Raw genomic sequence first — 21,353 nt, forward strand, 5'->3', positions numbered from 1 at the left:
AAAGAAGGAAGCCCCAGTGGCTGTGGGACATGAGGTGGTGAGAACACCTGCAAACAGGTTCTGAGGAATGAGCAGTGACTCCTGTGTGCCTCTGACTGCTACAGTCCAAGATGTGGGATCTGGTTCTGTCCAACAAGGCACTGAGGAACCCAGAAGAGTGCAAGAAAAGCATCAAGATGCTGAGGGCTGCTCTCCACACACTGCATTGCTCAGTTCCTCCTCCTCCTCCCAGACTGCAGATGGGGTTTTCATGCTCTTTCAGCCTGCTCACAGCACAAGTGTCCAGTCACTGATGGAGCTTTTCTGGTGCTGGTAAATCAGCAGCTCCAAAATCCCCCAAAATGCCTTCACTGTGCAGCTGGGTGTGAGAGCAGACACAAAACACTGAGTGAAAAGCTGAAAGGACACAGACAGCTCCTGGCAGCTCAGGCTGCTGAATCAGGCAGAGACAACCTGCAAATGCTGCACAACACTGCAGGAGCCAGGACAGAGGGAGAGGCTGCTCAAGGCAGGTGTTTCAGCTCCAAAATGAATACATGCAGATAAATCCTCTGGGTTTTTCACTGAAGGGGGTGCACAAGTGTATTTCAAGAGCTGGAGAGAGATATCAGGACACAAAGGTAAGTTGAGCAGTAAGAGGTTTTGAGAGGATGTGTGGTTTGAGTTAAAAATGAACACAGCCAAGCACCACAGATTTTCCAATCATGTTTATTTTTCCTGTAGCCCACAGACACAGTTGGATCTGGCAACAGAGCAGATTCTATTTTTCCATAAAGTGTCCATGTGACATCAAGCCCAGGCTAATACTGTCATCAAAGGCATTCAGAGGGGGCAGCAGCAGAAGCAATGGGAGATGCTGGGAGGAGGCCAGACAGCAAGGCACAAGGGCAGGGAGCACCTCCTCTCCCACTGCCACAGCAGAGACAGGGTGCAGATATGCATAAAGGCATTTTCCTCATCAATACCAGACAAACACAGCACCATGCAACACAGCCTGCAGCTGGAAGTGGGTGGGGAGCAGGATAAGGATTGTTATTGCAGTTCTTGTTGGGAGCTGTGTGTGCAGGGCAGGGGGAGAGCCCAGGGCGCAGCAAAGCTCCCCAGGGGCATTTGCTTGCTGGAGGGAACCACAATCCTCAGGGTGCACCTAGTAGGACACACCTCTCCCTTAGAGCCAGATCCACCTTTCAAATGCAGTTTGAGTACCTGAAATGCTGTGGGAAGAGACATCTGTGTGTTTTCCTTGCAGGAGGTGGGCTGCTGTGGTGTCTCATCAGGTTGAGGTTCCTTCCCAGCCCTCCCTCCCAGCTCTGGTCCAGACCTGCACCTTGCTGTCCAACAGCATCACCTCAAACATCATTTCCCTTCTGAAGGGAGATTGGAGGAACACCTTCTCCTGACCACACTCTGCTGCTCCAAATCCCCCTCCTCCCTCCAGCCCAGGTCCCACAGAGCCCCCAGGCCAGGCTGTGTGTGCTGTACAGCTGCACAGAGCAGGGCCTGGGCTGTGGGTACAGGAGGGTGGCACACGCACACACACACACACATGGCATCGCTCCCTTTGACTTTGTTTCACCCAGCCACAAACCTTCCAGCACCAGAATCCTCCTCTGCCAAGTGGTTCCTTCATCCCAAGCAATCTGCACAGCAGCAGAGAGTCTCCACAGTGCAGGGCAACTCGTGCAGCCCTGCTGGCAGCTGGCACCTTTGCTCAGCCCTGGAGACTGAGAGAAAGGCTTTGGAAAGGCAGGGCAGCTCCTGCAGCCAGCACCACGCCCTTGTCTCAGCCACTCACTGTACAAATGGACAACACACACGCGTTATTTACAGCCCGTTCTCACATGATGGAGCAGCTCTTGGCTCGGTCTTTCCTCATCTCTGTGTCACTCAGGAAGTCTGTCCTGCCAGGCATCTGTGACGCCCGCTTCAGTCCCCGCTTGGAGTTGCTGCGTTTCAGGTTCTTGTGCACCCTGTTGACCGAGGCCAGCGTGGTCAGGTGGAACACGTCCCTCACGCTGTTCTCTGACACCTTGGAGGAGCATTCTGCATAGGCCACTGCCCCAATCTGCCGTGCCAGCGCGCTGCCCTGCGGCCAGAGAGAGCAGCACGGAGGGGACGGGGTGAGGGCACCGAGGAGCAAGTGTAAAAATGTGTATTTTATTAGCTTTTCGCATTAAAATGGTTATTAAAACGAATACTGTTAGGAAAATTAATCCACAAAATGTGTATCTTATGATTGGCTTTTCGCATTAAAATGAATACTGTTAGGAAAATTAATCCACAAAATGTGTATCTTATGATTGGCTTTTCGCATTAAAATGAATACTGTTAGGAAAATTAATCCACAAAATGTGTATCTTATGATTGGCTTTTCGCATTAAAATGAATACTGTTAGGAAAATTAATCCACAAACACCAGAAGTTTATGTCCAAAAAGGAGGCATTTTTACTTCATTCAAATAAAGGGACAAGCCATGGGGCATTGTCCTGGGATCTCTCAAATTTTTGGAGGACTCAGCCTCCCTTTTTATCCCAATTTCCCACATTTCCCTTCTCTCTTTCCCCATTGGCTGAGGCACTTGAGAGGTAAAAACTACCCAATACACCTGATACTGAAGATTTCCCTCTAATGTATAACCCTCCCTTTTGTTAGGAGAATTAACCCACAAACATCAGAGGTTTATGTCCAAAAAGGAGGCAGAAGAGTACTTTTGCTTTATTTGAATAAAGGGAGAGGCCATGGGGCATTCCCCTGGGATCTCTCCAATTTTTGGAGGATGCTGTCACTGTGATATTTTATAAAAAATCCCTTTGCCAGGATCTTTTCTCCTGAAAAGCTGGGTCCAGCTTCCCCATGTTTTGCTGCTCTGGAATGTGATTTGGAGAACTGTTTACCCAGCATTTGAATTTTCTTTAATTAATGGCCAATCACAGCCAGTCTGCGTCAGACTCTCTGAGTCTGTCACAAGATTTTATTATCATTCCTTTCTAGCCTTCTGATGTCTCCTTTCTCTTTCTTTAGTATAGTTTTAGTATAGCATTTTTAATATAATATATATAATAAAATAATAAATCAGCCTTCTGAAACATGGAGTCAAGATTCTCATCTCTTCCCTTGTCCTGGGGACCCTCAAACACCACCACAGGACTCAGCCTTCCTTTTTATCCCAATTTCCTTCTCTCTTTCCCAATGGCTGAGGTACTTGAGAGGTAAAAATTCCCAATACACCTGATACTGAAAATTTCCCTCTAATGTATAACCCTCCCTTTTAATTTTTAATTCTTATGGAATTTAAGGGTTTTTCTACCCCATTGTTTCCTTCATCTTTCAGTGTCTAATTTCATTTATCAGCAAACCTGAAGTCACTGGGAGCAGAAAGAGCTGCACTGAACTGGAGATGCAGAAGGACAACACTCCCCTTTAGCCAGTCCAGCCTGTCAAATCAGGCACTTCCACCTGCTTTGAGGAATGACTTTTTTGGCTACTAAATGGCTGGCTGCCCAGCAGAACATCAGGAATTGGGTCTTCTAGAGCTGGGGACAAGAGTGGTGGAAACAAGAACAGCTCCAAACCCCTGAGCTACGACCAAACCATCTGCAGACCAAGGCTTGGGTGCAGTGGGTGGCAGGGCAGAGCTGTCCCCTCCCTGGGCACTGCCCAAACCCACCTGCTCGTGTGTCACGGGGATGAGGCGCTGCTTGGAGAGCTCCCTCAGGGTGTTGAGGTCTGTCCTCATGTCCAGCTTGCAGCCCACCAGCACGATCTTGGCGTTGGGGCAGAACTCCTGTGTCTCCCCTTGCCACTGTGGAGGAAAGGACAGGTTCTGGTCGGTGTGGCTTTTCCAAACAGGGGGTCACAACTGTTCAAACACTGATTAGCATATCAGGGCTCTTTAATGACGGCCACTGTCAAGGATGGAATGGCCAAAGTACCCTTCATGCTCTCCTGCTCCAGATTATTGCTCAAATCTGGGACCCCAAGGGTCAACAGGGCCAGTGGAGAGCTCTTTGCACACTCACACACTATTCACAGAATCACAGAAATTCTAGGTTGGAAGAGACCTTTAAGATCATCGAGTCCAACCCATGTTCTAACACCTCAACTAGATCATGGCACCAAGTGCCACATCCAGTCTTTTTTTAAACTCTTCGAGGGATGGTGACTCTACCACCTCCCTGGGTAGATGATTCCAGTATTTGACCACTCTTTCTGTAAAATACTTCCTCCTTAATTCTAGCCTGTATCTCCCTTGGCGCAGCTTGAGACTGTGTCCTCTTGTTCTGTCTGTTGTTGCCCGGAGAAAGAGACCGACCCCCAGCTCACCACAGCCACCCTTCAGGAAGTTGTAGAGAGTGATAAGGTCACCCCTGAGTCTCCTTTTCTCCAGGCTGAACAACCCCAGCTCCCTCAGTCGTTCTTCACACAGCTTGTGCTCCAAGCCCCTCACCAGCCTCGTTGCTCTCCTTTGGACTCGCTCAAGCATCTCAACGTCCCTCCTAAAGTGAGGGGCCCAGAACTGGACGCAAAACTCCAGGTGAGGCCTCACCAGTGCTGAGTACAGGGGAAGAATGACCTCCCTGCTCCTGCTGGCCACACCGTTCCTGACACTGGCCAGGATGCCATTGGCCCTCTTGGCCACCTGGGCACACTGCTGGCTCGTGTTCAGCCAACTGTCAACCAGCACCCCCAGGGCCCTTTCCACCTGAGCACCATCCCCAGCTTGTATCGGTGCAGGGGGTTATTGTGGCCAAAGTGCAGGACTCAGCACTTGGACTTATTGAACTTCATCCCATTAGATTCTGCCCATCCATCCAACCGTTCCAAGTCTCTCTGCAAAGCCCTCTGTCCCTCTAACAGATCAACACACGTTCCCAGTTTAGTGTCATCTGCAAATTTGCTAATAAAGGACTCTAAACACTCATCCATGTCATCAATAAAAATATCAAACAGAACTGGCCCCAGCACAGACACCACTGGTGACTGGTCGCCAGCTGGATGCAGCACCATTCACCACCACTCTGGGAGCCACCACACCATAATGTTAAAGATATTATGATGTTCAGAGCATAGCTACAGCCAGGGAAATTAAGAATTGAAGCAATGGAAAGAGAAGGCCAGGGCAAACATCCATGTCCTTCATACAAATGACTCTTTTCAGAGCTCCCAAAGTGAATGCCTGATGTCAGCTGTGTCTGCAGCAGTAAATAAATCCATCACCTGTGACCTCCCCCGGGGGGAGACCTGCACAGCTCCATCAGCATGTCAATGCCCCAGTCACTTATCTAGTAGTGCTGAAGTAGAGAGCAGATAATAAACAGAGATTACCCCCAGATGAAGTGTCACTTGGAATTAGCAATTTCCTGCTACAATAACTCAGGGTTAAGGTCCACTCTGGGCAATTAGAAGCAGAAAGAAAACCAAGCCACCAAGCCCAGTGTCCACAACCTCGTGGGGAAGGGAGGGCTAAAAACCACCCAAATGTCATTCAACCAGTATCAGACCAAAGCCACTGCAAAATATGAAAAACCTTATTTTCTATCAGGAGATTGTCTTAGGTATCTGTTTGCCAAGACCTCAGGTACCCCCAGCCCCTGAGCAGGTCGTGGTGCTGCAGCCACAGACCTACCCAACCTCACAATGAACAGACCCACTTCTTTTGGAGCTTTCACTCTAATTTATGTGCAAAATATAAAAAATCTTTTTTTCTATCAGGAGATTGTCTTAGGTATCTCCAGGAATTTGCTTGCCCCAGGACTTAGGCACCCCCAGCCCCTGGGCAGGGTTCTGGAGGTCATGGTGCTGCAGCCACAGACCTACCCAACCTCACAATGAACAGACCCACTTCTTTTGGAGCTTTCACTCTAATTTATGTGCAAAATATGAAAAATCTTATTTTCTACCAGGAGATTGTCTTAGGTATCTCCAGGTATCTGCTTGCCAAGGACACTGACTCCCCAGGATTCAGGCACCCCCAGCCCCAGAGCCACACAACCTCAGAATGAACAGACAGACCCACTTCTTTTGGAGCTTTCACCCTAATTCATGTGAAGGATTTGAGCTACAAGGTCTGTCACACCTGGCAGAGGGCTCTGCAGTGACACAGGGCTCCCTATTCTATGGAGAGAGCTGTGACCTCTTCCTGCATGACTGACACCTCTGGGAGCCCAAACCCTGTTGTGCTATCAAGACTTGTCACGACCAAAGCACCACTCCATGAAATCTTGTTCTGCATGAAAGGCAGAGCTGCTTGCTTGCACTCCCCTCAGATGCCTCTGCCCCTTCAACTGTACATGCTGCACAGCAGCCCAGGCATCAGAGGGGAGGCATTAATAAAGATTTCCTCTACTGGATTTTTGCCTGAGGCTTGAACAGGAAATGTTATTTTCCTTATTTGCCTGATATCACAAGCTAAAACCCATTTCAGCTTCATGGTGTCTTAGGAATTTTCCTCGCTGCCATTAGGCTGTGAGCCTGCACCAAAGGAAACAAGGCATCTACTCAGAGGCACTTGAGAAATCCCCTGGGATTTAGGGTTTATTTTAAGTTACCATATCAAAAAAACATTGCCTAGCAGCACTCCAAAGATCTGTGAGGCTGTACAGGGAAAGCCATGCACTGAGCAGGGTGGACTCACATGAAGAGTGAGCAGAGAGACAAGTAACTCCCAGCCCCACCTAATTATTGAGAGGTTTGTATTTCATTAAGGTCCAAGTGATTCACTTGCATTATTATTCTGCTGACTCCCAAGCTGAGCAGTGAATTCTTTGAGTCCACATGAAACACCCTCCCTCCACCCAGCCTGTTTGGTACCCAGGACCTGCTCTGGAAGCCAACACTGAGCCATTGACCAATTTATCTGAAGGGTCTTTGTCCCCTCAGCAGGACACTCCTGAGACAAAGCCCCACTTCTCAGCCCTCCCAGCAGCTGAGTCAGGGGCACTTGCTTCAGCACATTTGGCAAAATGTGGAGAGGCCAAGAGGCCAGGCAGCACAATGTGCCATGTTCAGGCCGTCGCCATTCCAGCCCTGGGGCTCTCTGAGGAGAACAGCCATGGGAGCTGCTGCTCTGTGGTGCTTTTCATGCCTTGGTGTCCCAGAGAGTGTCACAAACGAGATACCAGCCCCCCAGGACAGGATGCAGCTGCCAGATGCTGTCCTGCACAGCAGAACCACACACCCTGAATTCCTGCACAGCACAACCACACACCCTGAATTCCTGCACAGCAGAGCCACAGCTCTGCTCCCTGAATTCCTGCACAGCAGAGCCACAGCTCTGCTCCCTGAATTCCTGCACAGCACAACCACAGCTCCCTGAATTCCTGAATTCCTGCACAGCAGAACCACACACCCTGAATTCTGGCACAGCACAACCACAACTCCCTGAATTCCTGCACAGCACAACCACACACCCTGAATTCCTGCACAGCACAACCACAGCTCCCTGAATTCCTGCACAGCACAACCACAGCTCCCTGAATTCCTGAATTCCTGCACAGCACAATCACAGCTCCCTGAATTCTGGCACAGCACAACCACACACCCTGAATTCCTGCACAGCACAACCACAGCTCCCTGAATTCCTGCACAGCACAACCACAGCTCCCTGAATTCCTGCACAGCAGAACCACAGCTCCCTGAATTCTGGCACAGCAGAACCACACACCCTGAATTCCTGCACAGCAGAACCACAGCTCCCTGAATGCATGGCAGGAAGGGCACAGCAGGACCAAGAAAACCATTTATCCTCCTTCCTCTGAGCAGCATTTGGGGCTGCTGGACTTCACCCCACCTCAGAGGAAAGCCTTGTGTGGGACCTTCTCCCAGAAGTGACCCACTGGGGACCAGCCAGGGGTGCCCCACAGCAGATCCCCAGCCCTGAGAGGCTCTCTGGGACCTGCCAGCTGCAATATCAGCTCTGCTGAAAGGAGCAGGTAGGAAATTTCAGCTGCTCCCAGTGCCAGGGCAGGCTTAGGGCCCTGCCTGCTCTCCAGGCCAGTGGCATTGTGCCATCTCAGCTCAATAATTCACTTCAAATTCAGCACCACAGCTCATCATTTCTGTTGATGAGCTCTAGAGAACTGATTGCTGTCTTTTTCACTGTGCAGATGCTGAACTGAGGGGAGAGCCAAAAAACTGAGCACTCTGCTTGCTTGGAAACAGGCACCAGAACTCTCCTTCCCAGCTGCTGCAGGCCATCCACAGCCACTGGTGGTTCTGCTGAGAGATCCATTGCTGGTTCTGCTGACATAAAAAATAGAAAAATGTATAAACTAATACTGTGAAAGAAATTGTAGACTTTAATTTTAAACACCTGACAACATCTTTTTAGGATTTGTGTTTCACAGCTGGAGCCTGATCCTGTGAAAAAGCCAATTTCTGTTATGTAAGTGGACTTCTCTAAACTGCAATCCTAAGCTGTAAAATTAAAATTGTGCTATCTATTTTGCAAGGGTTTGGCCTCAAATGGTAGAACCTTGCCAGATATTTCTTCTTTAAATAGATTGATGAGAATGTCTGGCCCCATGGCCTTGCCTGGAGTTCCTGTGCTCAGAGGAGGATGGTCAGGTGCTCTGCTTGGTGTGTGCAGAATGCAGAATATTTCCATTTGGAAAGGAACCTAGGGGGTGGTGGCAGCTTGCAGCATGTGTGTGGGGTCTGTGTTCACACCCACAGATGTGGGGGCAGCAATTAACAACAGCAATCCGAGACAGGGGCCAGAGCTCTGACCCTGATGAGAGCCTCAGGGCCACCATGGTGGGGCAGAGCACCCCATGGCTGCTGGCACTCACCTTTTTGAGCACACTGTCCAGGGTTTGAGGCCATGGTGGGGCAGAGCACCCCATGGCTGCTGGCACTTGCCTTTTTGAGCACATTTTCCAGGGTTTGAGGGCATGGTGGGGCAGAGCACCTCATGGCTGATGGAACTCACCTTTTTGAGCACACTGTCCAGGTTTTTGGGGTGTGGTGGAGCACAGCACCCCTCTGGTTGTTGGACACTCACCTTTTTGAGCACATTTTCCAGGGTTTGAGGCCATGGTGGGGCAGAGCACCCCTCTGGCTGATGGAACTCACCTTTTTGAGCACACTGTCCAGGGTTTGAGGGCATGGTGGGGCAGAGCACGCCATGGCTGCTGGCACTCACCTTTTTGAGCACACTGTCCAGGCTCTCAGGGTATGGCGGGGCACAGCACCCCTCTGGTTGTTGGACACACCTTTTTGAGCACATTTTCCAGGTTTTGAGGGCATGGTGGGGCAGAGCACCCCATGGCTGATGGAACTCACCTTTTTGAGCACATTTTCCAGGTTTTGAGGGCATGGTGGGGCAGAGCACCCCTCTGGCTGATGGAACTCACCTTTTTGAGCACACTGTCCAGGGTTTCAGGGCGGCTGATGTCAAAGCAGATGAGCACAGCGTCCGAGTCGGGGTAGGCCAAGGGCCGCACGTTGTCGTAATAGGCCGAGCCTGTGGAGAGGAGCAGGGCCAGTGTTAAAATAAAATTCTAGTTTGAAAGAGACCACATGCCATAAGTTCACCAGAACTGGATTAGCAGAGGATTTTAGTTCCTTTGTTTAGGCATGGAAGTCAGATGTTTTGTCCTTGTTTTCTTATATTTACCCCTTGACAGAGTGAAGAGGCAAGTTTTACATCCCTCTCCCTGCCTGGTGAGCATCTGGCAAGTGCTGCTGATGCAGGAGGGCTCAGCCTGGCTCACCACTCAGCCTGGATTCCATCACCCCTCACAGCAGAAAGGTGGGGCTGAGAGAACACAGCAAATGCTGCTGCTGGGTTTGTATCCTCCCTTGCTATCTTCATACAGGAGAGCTTACTCACAAAGGTGGTGAGAATTTGTGACAGGTAAAAATGCATTGCCTTCTTTCTGGATTTGTGCTGGGAAAAGTCAGACAGATTCTTTTTGGTGTATAAAAGAAGTGACAGTGTTTGGTGAATGAGCTATAAATGGAAGGGGATGATTCTGCATTCCACAGGAACTCTGTGAGCAGGCAAAGAGCCCAGCCTGAATCATGCACTTCTTATATTTCTGTATTTCTTTTACCACACACATGTGCACACACACACCCCTTCAATGCAAATTTCAGGCAGGAAGGTCACTGTGCCACAGCATTTTTATTTGCCCTGCACTCTGCTGGTGAGTGCAGACACCTCAGCAAACACTCATGGAGCAATCAGCCTCACTATATAAAACCAAAGCAGTGGTTTTAAGTAGCAAAGACAAATCACTTAAACTTCCTGGAGAGATGAGAAGCAGATTTTATTTATGGGAAGAGGAAACAGAGACAGCAGAGTCCTGTTGAATCTGCCTCCTCCAAGAGCAGGATTGCCATCCTGGGCTGAGGAAGCCAGACCTGCCTCCTGCTGCAGCTCCTTGGGATGTCAGGAGCTGGCACTTTCCCACCCCAGGAGAAAGGTGCAGCCCAGGTGTCAGGTGGCTCCTCAGTGAAACTCAGCACCTGATGAATTATGGATGATGGTGGCTTATGTGTCTGGAAGGATGGAAATCTGCCTGGGCTGGGCACCAGAGGAGAGTGGGCTGATTCTCTGCAGGTCCTGTGTGCACAGGGGCTCAGTCCCCCAGCACAGCACAGCTGGAGCTCTGCAAACACCTGGGCAGCAGAGCCTGATGCTCCTCTCTCTGCCCAGAGCCCACATGGGGCAGGCTGAGGGCTTGGTGGAGCCTCCCCAAACCCTGCCCAGTGCCAGGGACTGGCCATGCAGCTCAGACCATGGCACCAAGCACAGCAGAGCTCCAGGGCTGTGACCATGGCACCAAGCACAGCAGAGCTCCAGGGCTGTGACCAGCCAGCCCCTGCCACTCCACACAGCCAGGGGAAGGTGCTCTGGATTTGATGTGCAATTGGATTTCCAAAAAATTGGCTCCTGGTGTCTCCAGCTGTTACAGCCAGCCCAGAGGAGCAAAGGCACCTGCAGCCCCTGCAAAGTCACTGGGAAGGGAAGGGGTTTGGAACAGCACAGAAGAAACAGATCCTGACATCTGCAGAGCCCAGCCCTCTTCCTAGAGGGAAAATCAAGCTCCCTAATGGAAAGGAGCCAGTCCCTGTGGCATCTTGGGCAGCTCTGGGGACAGGGATGCCAGACAGGCAGGCAGGGTGAGCCAGGGCGCAGAGGTTTCTGAGCTCTCCTCAGGCTCACACTGCTGCAGCTCACACCTGGCAGGGTCACAGCACTCCCCATGGCACAGCCACATGAGCCAGCCCTGCCCAGCCCAGGGGTGCCCTCACAAACAGCACCAAGCAGTGCTGAGCTCCCCTTTGAATAGGCTCTTCTGTTTGCCACGAGCTGGGAGCACAGGACAGGAGATCCAGGGCTGATCTGCATGCCTGAATCAGCCCAGCCCTTTATCTGAGCCCTGCCCTCTCCCCCATGCACACAGAGCTCTCTGCCTCCAGACAGGGGCCCTGGTGCTGGAGGAAACGTTCCCACGCACATCCTCTCCCTGCAGCTTCTCAGCTTTACATAAACACTTGAGATAAATCTACCCCCTCCCAGCCAAGGAATGCTCCTTTTGTAGGGGCAGCTTTGGCTCATTCAGCACAGACAGTGCCACAGCAAACTGTATCATAGCAACCTGCTGCTCCTCAGCAGCCAGCCAGCTCCTCAGGGCTGCTGCAGCCCCCCCAGATCCCACTGGACCCCCACGGGATCACCCCAGGGCCAGGAATCCTGCCAGGAGTCCTGCTCTCATCACCTGGACCACAGGAGAGACTCCCGTGCTGAGGGAAGGGAAGCACGAGGTAAAGAACCTGATTTTTCAAATGAGATCAGAATTTGCTTCACATCCATTACCTGCAAAGAGCAGGAGTCACCCCTGGCACCTCAGCTGGCATTCAGCAGCTCCTGCCCACCTCAGTGCTGCCCTGTGGGGCAGAGGAGCTGCATTGCTCCCAGCCAAGGTAATCCCCAGTTTGCTCTGGAGACATCTCTACTGAATCAGGAAATTCTCTTTTGCATCTATTACTTTTTCATTGCATTTGACAACTAAAAAAAACCACCAAAACAACACACCCCCACACCCCAAAACCCCACCTAAACAACCCAAAAAGCCAGAGCCTTCAAATCCAGCTCTCCAGTTTTATGGATTATGAGCACTTGACACCTTACAGATCCTCCAGCAAGACACTCCAGAGATCACAGTCTGGCAATTCCACACACACACAAGAGCCCAAGGCTGGTGTGTCTGCAGATTCAGTTTTCCTTCACTGCATGAGTCATTCTCCCACTTGGCATCCAGGTCTGCAAGAAACAGGACCTAAGTGCATCTGTTCATGATTAAAGAGAAAACTGGAGCAAGCCTACAACCAGCTTAAAAATAAAATTCCCATTGTTGTCTACAACACAAGCACGAGTGGCTCCTCTTTGCCCTTGCCTGGCAGATCCTGCAGCGCCTGGCACTGCAGCTCAGAGATGCCACTCTTGGGCAGGGGGCTGAAATGTGCTGTTTCATCTCCACCAACGTGGTGCTAATCTTCATTTGTTCCTCATTAGGTGTTGTGGAGATGATGAGCCTCTCACACAGGCACCTTCCATCCAACAACAGGGAAAGCCAGAGTGTTTGCAGAGCCATGATCTGCTCTGCAAGGGGCTCTCACAGCCCAGCTCTGGCTGAAACAGAGATGAGCACTGCCAAGACCTCAATTTCTCAGCAGCACACTTGGGGGGCTCTGAAAGCTCTCCCCAAAGAGGGAGCAGTGCTGAGGCACACGCTGCTTTCTGCAGGCACTGCCAAGAGCAGCCTCCATGGAATGAAACACAAACCCATCCCAGCTTTCTGCAGGGCTACACTGACAACACAGAGAGTTCTGGGTCACCTCCCCACGCAGAGGTGCCAGGTGAGCCTTTAGAGATGGCAGAGGATGTGCACTCTGCCAGACAGATCCCAAGAGGGCAAAGCTGCCAAAGCAGGAGCAAGTCAACAGCCCCAGGACTTCCAGAACTTTCTGGCCTGGATGAACTTTGACATTTGTCTTGCTTGTGGCAACATCACTGCAAACCCCTGAAGTGTAGGAAAGGAGGAAACTGCTCTGTGACATAGAATAAACACTCTTCTGGGAAATGCACAACTGAAAGAAAACCCCAGCTCATCAGTTTGGATGATTAACCTCTGCTCCTAATTCCTACAATGCACGTTCAGAAATGAGTGAATTACTAAAGAGCCCAGCTGGCACACCTTCAGGATGAAGGCAATGCTATTTGCATAGGCTGAGGTGGCATTTCTGGGCCCTTCTCCAGACCTTATTACTGGAAGCCTGTCCCTCAGGAGGAGGCAGTTCTGCTGGATTTACCAGTGGAGGGAGAAATCCCCAGCTCAGGCAGGCACTGAGCTCTCCTGCCCCATCCCAGCCCTGTGTCCTGCCTCATCTGTGGCCACAGAAGCTTGCTCAGCTGCAAACCTCCCTCCAGCAGCTGTGAGGAGCCCCTGAAAGCTCCTGGGGCAGCATCACTGTGGGGGTGTTGGAGGGAAGGGATGAGAATCTTGACTCCGTGTTTCAGAAGACTGATTTATTTTATTATATATATTATATTTCAGAAGGCTGATTTATTATTTTATTATATATATTCTATTAAAAGAAAATGAGACACTAAAACTACACTAAAGAGAAAGGAGACATCAGAAGGCCAGAAAAGAATGATAATAAAATCTTGTGACTGCTCACAGCCTCGACACAGCAGGACTGGGATTGGTCATCAAGTAGAACAATTCACATGAGACCAAGCAGAGATGCAACTGTTGGTAAAATCTTCAGACCACACTCTAAGCCATCAGAGAGTTATTGTTTATATTTCTTTTCTGAGGCTTCTCAGGAAAAAAAAACCTAATGAAAGGGTTTTCATAAAATATGTCAGTGACACATCAGAAGGTGTCTGGCACGGCAGGAGTGGCAGGACTGCCCTCCCAGCCTTTCCATGCCTGCAGCAGCTGAGCAGGGAGACAAATGGGGGTCACAGGTCCCTTCCTGGCACTCCTGCCACGTCACAAGGGCAGCTGGCATCGCCACAACCTGCCTGCCACCCTTCCTGCAGGGCACAACAGGGACCCAGAGGGGCAACAGCACAGGCAGCACGCACAGGGAACAGGGCTGAGGGCTGCATGGACACAGTTCTCATGGAGCAGTGCTGCACATTTCAGGGTTACTGCACATTTCAGTGCTGCACATTTCAGGGTTACTGCTCACAGGCATCGGATCCCTCCCCAGGCATGTGGCTGCCAGATAAGGTTTCTTCCCACAGGGAAGGCTGGGCCTGCACACTTGCAAAGTTTAATGGAGTGGAGATTTTTATCTTCAGAATCTGGGGCAAGAGGAGCAGGGAGAGCAGAGCACAGCAGAGAGCAGATCAGCTCTGGGCTGTGGGAAAGGGGTCAGCACCTGAGCTGGGAACAAACCCACCCCACAGAACATTCCTCTTTATTCACGAGGTCACAGCAGCCAGCAGGGCCAGCCAGCTGTCACTAAAAGCAAATGTTCCTCAGCATCCTCACAACTCCTAGGACATCTCATGGCCCCACAGAAGCCTGAGCCTCTCAGATCCGGAGGGGACAAAGGATGGATGATGCCAGAGCAGAACCAGGCTCCATCCCTGAGCCACAGAGCACTGCAGCATGCCCACAGTGTGCCCAACCCAGAGAGGAGCTCCTCCTGGGCACTGCCCTGGCATGCCCTGGCATGCCTTCCCAAGGTCCATCCTCCACCCACTTCAGTACCAGCATTTCTGCTGCAACCCTTTAAAGTTCTGTCTGACTGTTGCTGACCTGCATGGGAATGTGACCCAGCTGTATTTTTAGGATTAACTACATATTTTGTGCTGAGGCACAACACAAGCACGCTGCTTTTAGGCTCTCAGTCTGAACAGGAAGCATGGGAGGAGCTCTTTTGGTATGGAAAGGGCAGCTCCACATTTTCTGTGTGCCTCAGAGTGAAGTCTTTCTGAGAGTGAAGTCTGTTCTTACATTGGGAAGAGGCAGCCATGGCAATCCTGGAGCTGCACCCTGGGAATCCAGGCACAGCCAGCCCCAGCATCCATGGAGATGCCATTGCCAAACTCAGCCCCTTTCAGCTCTCTAATCTCATCAACATTCCTCAGTAGCTCCCTTAAAAGAAGGATCTGTTATCACAGCCCGTGGGTTCCCACACAGGCCATTCCAAGGCAGACTGTTTGCTGAGCACAGGCAGAGAGGAAGGCGGAGGGGGATTTGCAATTCACAGCGTTATTCTTGTCTTGAAAGCACATCTGCTGAAGAGACAGCGGCTGTGGAGAGCTGGCAGACACACAGCTCTGCTCTGAGCCGGGCAGGGCACTGCTGAACCCCTGAGCACTGACCTCTGCAACGCTGCAGGCTGCAGCAGGCACTGCCACTCTCAAGGTCCACAAAGGACAGTCTCCTCCAGCAGCTTCCCAAGGCAGCAGTGACCTTGTGCAGGGCACAGTGCCAGGCTGGCTCTGCCACTGAGCACTGGCAAAGATGTCCCTGCCAGGAGCAGGCAGCTCTGCTCTGCATCAGCTATAGATGCATCAAGCAGCTCAGTGGCCTCAGATCACTCCTTGCTCTGCCTGCCTGCACTTTGAGGCACAAAAGCAGAGCCTCCTAGCAAAGAAGTCAGTACAGTGTAGGTTCTTCACCATTATTATTGAAAACAGAACAAAAAAATCCACCTAGATACAGGGTAAAGCCTCAGAGCTGCCAGCAGCACTGCTGCCAACCCTCAAGCATGGCTTGAGCTCCTCTCTCCCCTTGCTTGCACCCAGTGCCAGGGAAGCTCTGCAAAACAGGGCATTGTGCCAATCTGTTGGGCACTGGTCATTCCTATCACGGCCTGGCATTGCCAGTGCACCAGTGGGCAGTGCCAGCTCATGGTGGGAAACACTCCAAGCACAGCTCCCCGGGCCGCAGGTCAGGCTGCTCACTGAAGGCTCTCTCTGCCAGACACCTGCTGAGCACCTCAATGGTTCCACTTCCAGCCCCAGACACACTCCCTGATCCCACAGGGAAAGTATTATTACCTTGCTGAGGAGAAGCTCCCTGCCCCTGCACGCCCTGGGGGGACCAATGCTCCCTCCCAGACGCACTCAAACGAAACTCGAAACTCGCCCACTCCTTGCGGAGCATCGCTAATGATCACCAGCCATGCACCTTCCTCCTCCTCCTCCTCCTGCCCCAGGAGCAAAGCACAAAGCTCATCCTGCCGGTCCGGGGCACCCAGCCCTTTGGGAACAGCGCTGCCAAGCCATCAGACATCCCACTGAACAGGAGTTTCCCCCACCACAAGATCCCAGCCCTGTGCAGAGGAGTTGTTTCTGTGTTCAGCCAACGAAAGAATTTGCCAGAAGAGGAACAAGAAGAGCAGCAAAGCAAAGGCTCAGGAGCAGAGATGCTCCATCCAAGCCCTGCCATTCCTGCCCCATCCAAGCTCTGCACCCCTTCCCTCACAGACAAGGATGTCAAACTGTTTTTCAGTGGAGGCCTTAGCAAACAGCATGTAGCACTTGGGGACAGCAGGCATGGGACATTCCTGGCATGCTGTGACATGGCACCCCAAGCAATTTTACTCCCATGGTCTGAATTGAAACAAACGTGAAACACAACCAGCAGCTGCAGATGTTGGACAAGGGGATTTTCTCCCTGGTGCACGCCCAGAGCTAAGTCTCATTTGAGTCCTAGCAGGTTTCACCCTTTTGAAGGATTCTCAGCGCTGGAAACTCTCCAAAGTCATCCTCCAGCCCCAAAATACAATGGACAAAGAGTTAAAAGGCATTTAAAGAAAATCAGAGCTCCCAATACAATTTGGGAGCCATTCAGTTCTCCATCACTCCCATCCACTCTGTGTCAATATTCCTCTAATGGGAGCTGCTGCCTGCCAGCTGCCAGTGTCACAGCCTGTGTTTCCCACTTAGGAGGGGTCAGTTCAGCTCCAAAGGCTGCATTTTCCGACAGGATGACAGGGCACAGGGAGCAGGCAGCATCCTGGGCTGTACAGGGCTTACCATGGGGATGGCTGAGTGGCCAGGCAGACTGCAGCCACACTCAGCCTTCATAAAGGGAGTTTTCCAGCCAGACTGCACTTTCTCCACCACCCACTGCTGAGAGATGCTCAGCTCACCTTGTGCAGCTTCCAGAGTCTCCAGCTGCTTCCTCAACTAAGTATGGGGTGAGGGAAATTAAGTAAAAATTTAAAAATATATATATATCCACCTCCTCCCTCCAGGTGTCCGCTGATTTCTCAGGGAATTTTAGTTCCAATCATTTATCTAAGAGAAGGAGAGCATTTAAAACAGAAAATGTTCCCCTCCTCATGTCAGGATCACCCTTTTTCACTCTTGCTGGGATGGAATTTATCATGAATAATATGAAAAGCAGCTTAAAAGAAAGAGCAGGTACTCCAGGAGAGAAGGGGAAGTGCCCACCAATGCCTGTAATTCTCCATGGGGTGGGCAATGAGCTTCTCCTGATCCCTTCAGCTCAGCTGGTTCAACTCACTATTGTGCAGAATTTCTTTTGCCAAAGCTCTCGTTTATAAGGGCCTCTGAAGGCTAGTGAAAACTCAACAGCACTTTGCAGTCTACAGCTAAAAATTTCAGTTTGATTACCAGGGAAAACTGCTGTCTAGTGCTTTGCAGGATTGTTTATTAAGAGCTAGCTCCTGTGTATTTCAAATCAAAGGGAATCTATCTGGAAAACTACCTGATGAACTCTATCTACAGCAAAGCTGTTAGAAAGGTCTGACATTTTTCACAGGAGAAAAGAGGAAGAATCAAAGTCCATTTGTTTTTGGCTGCAGAGACAAATATTGGAAAAACATCTTTTGTCACAAGGGGAAAAATGAGCTTGTGACAGCATCAGATGCAGGTGCCAGATACATCCTTTAAGGACTTTTTATCATGTCCTTTTCTTTAAACATTTGTAAGACCAAAGCAAATCATTCTGGAGGATTCCTAAAAAGCAAACACTTCAAACATGCTTCTACACCCTGCAAAGATGAAGTTTTTATATCAAACACAGATCCTCTATAGCAAAGCCATTCAGTGCCTAGCAAAGATAACCCACCACATCCCCTCCAAGGCTGCAGAAGCCCAAGTTTGGAACTCCCCCAGCCATGGGGGTGCACAAGCTGTGGGTGAACACTCATGTGCACCCCAGTGACCATCCCTGAGTGCTGGAGCACCCTGGGCAGCTTCAAGGAGCCCTCTGCAGCCCAGACCAGCCAGGATGGTTTCACACACGAGAGTCTCCAAACCAGCCAAGCAGCAGCCACCCTGCAAGGGCTTCCATGTACCCACCACTCTGTGCTTCAAGCACGGCTCCTGGTCAAACACCAAGGGCCAACACTTCATTCCCAGGAGCCAGCGTCCTCATGGCTCACATCACAGCACACAGCTTGCCAGCAAAGCTGAATCCAATTCCCATTTTGTCTCAGGGAACAAAAATCAGCAAAGCAAGGTCTCTTAGGTCAGGAAGCTCCAGAAGATTCAAATATATTTTACATGTTTGGGCTTGTCCAAGACTCAGTAAAGCCACTACTCTAGGCAGAACTATGCTAATCCTATAGCTGTCATTTAATGAATGCAAAATTACAGCAAGGAATCTGAATGAACAACAGGAAAAGAAAGTCCTAGGTCATGTTTTCACTTGCTACTGCTCTTGGACACTGAGAGCACTTCATTTATCATCAGGATTCCAAAAATTAAGAGACTATGGGGAAAGAGAACCAGCAAGCACACGATGTATATTCATCAGCAGAACACAGCATTCAGCTGCACTGCCCGTACAAAAGGACCCAAAGATAAACCAGAAAGTGCTTGTGAACTTTGCGGGATGCCAATATTTCCATTAGCTCTGCATCACGCACTCCTCCTGCAACTCGTGCCTCCCCCGGGGCAGGAGCAGGCACAAAGTTTGGGACGGGTCTCGGTGGGCTGGGACAGCCGAGCCCGGCGCTGTGAGCAGAACCACAACCGAGGACACAAAGAGGCAAAACCAATCCGAGCCAAAAAGACGCCAGAGAACCGCGGAGGCTCTGTGGCAGCACCAGGGCACTCCCCCTCCATCAGCACTCCCATTCCTCCCCACTCCCTCCGGCCTCAGGGCTGCAGCCGCAGCCGGTTCTGTTCGCTGTCCCCGCTGCAGGACAAGGGAGCGCCGCCCGCTCGGTGCCCCGGGAGGCTCGCAGGGCTCGGAGCCGCTGCCCCTGCCCCAGCCCGGCGGCTCCGGGAACGGTGGGAAGGACGAGTCCGGCCCCGCCACCCCCGGCCCACCTGAGGTGTCCCACATGTTGAGCTCGGTGCGCTGCTTGTCGATCTCGAAGCTGGCCGTGTAGTTCTCGAAGACGGTGGGCACGTAGCTCTGGGGGATGAGGGGAGAGCACAGGTGAGCCCGGGGGAGCTGAGGGGAGCCCGGCCCGCCCTCCCGCAGCCCTCTCGCACCTCGGGGTAGCAGTCCTTGGCGAAGACGTGCAGCAGCGCGGTCTTGCCGCACTGCGTGTCCCCCACCACCACGATCTTGCAGCGCGCCAGGTGCCCCTCCATGGTGCGGGGCCGCCGCGCCCGCTCCGCCGCCGCTTTACCGGGCCGGCCCCGGCCTGGCCGCGCCCCCGGCCCCGACGGCACCAACCAGGCGCGGAGCGGAGCCGGCGCTGGGCAGGGCCGAGCCGCCACGGCCGCGGCCCCGGGAGCCGCCCCCCGCCGGCCCCTCCGTCCCGAGGGGCGTCCCCTCCGTGCTGCCGCCGCTTGTCGCCAGCCCCGGGGCACGGCGGGTGGAGGATCCGGGGTGTCCGGGATGGGCCCGTAGCCCCGGGATAGCCCCATACCCCCGGGATGGGCCCGCAGCCCCGGGACGGCCCACAGTTCCGGAATGGGCTCACAGTCCCGGCCCCACAGCCCTGGGATGGACCCGCAGCCCCGGGACGGGCTCACATCCCCGGTCCTGCACTGCCCGGGATGGGCCCAGACCCCCGGAATAGACCCACAGCCGCGGGATGGGTTCGCACCCCCGGGATGGGCTCACAGCCCCGGCCCCGCACTGCCCGGGATAGGCTCACACCCCTGGGATGGACCAACAACCCCGGGATGGGCTCATATCCCCGGGATGGGCCAACAACCCCGGGATGGGCTCACAGCCCCGGGATGGGCTCACAGCCCCGGCCCCGCACTGCCCGGGATAAGGCTCACACCCCTGGGATGGACCCACGACCCCCTGGATGGACCAACAACCCCGGGATGGGCTCATATCCCCGGGATGGACCCACAGCCCCGGGATGGGCCAACAACCCCGGGATGGACCCACACCCCAGCCCCGCACTGCCTGGAATGGGCTCACATCCCCAGAATGGTCCCACATCCCCAGAATGGTCCCACAGCCCCGGAATGGGCCCACAACCCCCGGGACGGACCCACAGCCCCGGCCCCACACTGCCCGGGATGGGCTCAGAGTCCCAGGATGGCCTCACAACCCCTGGGATGGACGCACACCCCCGGCCCCATATCCCCAGCATGGGCCCACAGCCCCGGGATGGGCTCAGAGCCACAGGATGGGCTCAGACCCCCGGGATGGCCTCACAACCCCCGGGATGGACCCACAGCCCCAGGATGGGCCCACAGCCCCAGGATGGCCCCACAGCCCCAGCTCCTTGCTGCTCTCCCTGCCCGGGAGGTGCCCTTTTCACCGGGGCTGCCCAGGGAACGGGAGCTGCTCCCTGAGGAATTCGACAGGAGCAAGTGTAGCCCCACAATTCTCCTCACAGAGAAAAGCAAGGCACAATTCTCCCCAAGAATATTTCTGGGATTCGCGTTCTCTGAACCTCAGAGAAAGGAAGCACAATTCTTATCATTTGTTGTGCCTGTGTTTGTGCAAAAGTAGAATGCAATATGGAGATTATTTACCCACAGTGATGGTATTTTGTTTCCTTGGCCTGTCCTGCGTGTGTGTGTGTGTGTCAGGACTGTCACTGACCGTCACGAGATTCTGGGCAGTGTGAGCAGGGTTGAGTGCTTGGCAGATTCGGTTTTAGATGTATAGAATAATATGGTATAAAAGTAATTAATTAGCCTTTTGATATCATTCTCTCCCCTCTTTTGGGAGCAAAAATATCCACTATAAACAGAGACAGCTGGAATTCTGTGCTCAATGAACCCCATATCCCCAATGTCCGTGGCCAAGTGACATCAGCAGGGACAGTGGACTGTGCAGCAGCTGCATGACCCCAGGCTGGCCTCACAGCCCTCTGCAGAGAGGGCAGTGATTTCTGCTCTCCAACCCTCCTTGAGCACAGACAGCACATCTATAAATTACAGGCAGTGATTTTAATTAGCAGGCTTCTCTGCTGC

The 21,353-nt window shown here is 52.4% G+C and overlaps 1 protein-coding gene across 2 annotated transcripts; it reads right to left on the minus strand.

Annotated features, from left to right (window-relative positions):
* Positions 1-751: 751 nt before the first annotated feature.
* Positions 752-19,598, minus strand: RND2 (Rho family GTPase 2). 2 transcript variants are annotated; one of them, XM_058820574.1, is made up of 5 exons: positions 19,455-19,598; positions 19,287-19,374; positions 9,355-9,464; positions 3,669-3,803; positions 752-2,081 (listed from the first exon to the last, which is right to left on the minus strand). In XM_058820574.1, exons 1-5 carry the CDS (start codon positions 19,554-19,556, stop codon positions 1,884-1,886), a joined length of 633 nt encoding a protein of 210 aa, XP_058676557.1. In that variant the 5' UTR covers positions 19,557-19,598; the 3' UTR covers positions 752-1,883. The 2 variants fall into 2 exon arrangements, with proteins under 2 accessions (XP_058676557.1, XP_058676556.1); XM_058820573.1 differs by having other exon boundaries at positions 752-2,086.
* Positions 19,599-21,353: the final 1,755 nt, after the last annotated feature.

This window comes from Ammospiza caudacuta, chromosome 27, assembly GCF_027887145.1.
Source record: "Ammospiza caudacuta isolate bAmmCau1 chromosome 27, bAmmCau1.pri, whole genome shotgun sequence".
NCBI lineage: Eukaryota > Metazoa > Chordata > Aves > Passeriformes > Passerellidae > Ammospiza > Ammospiza caudacuta.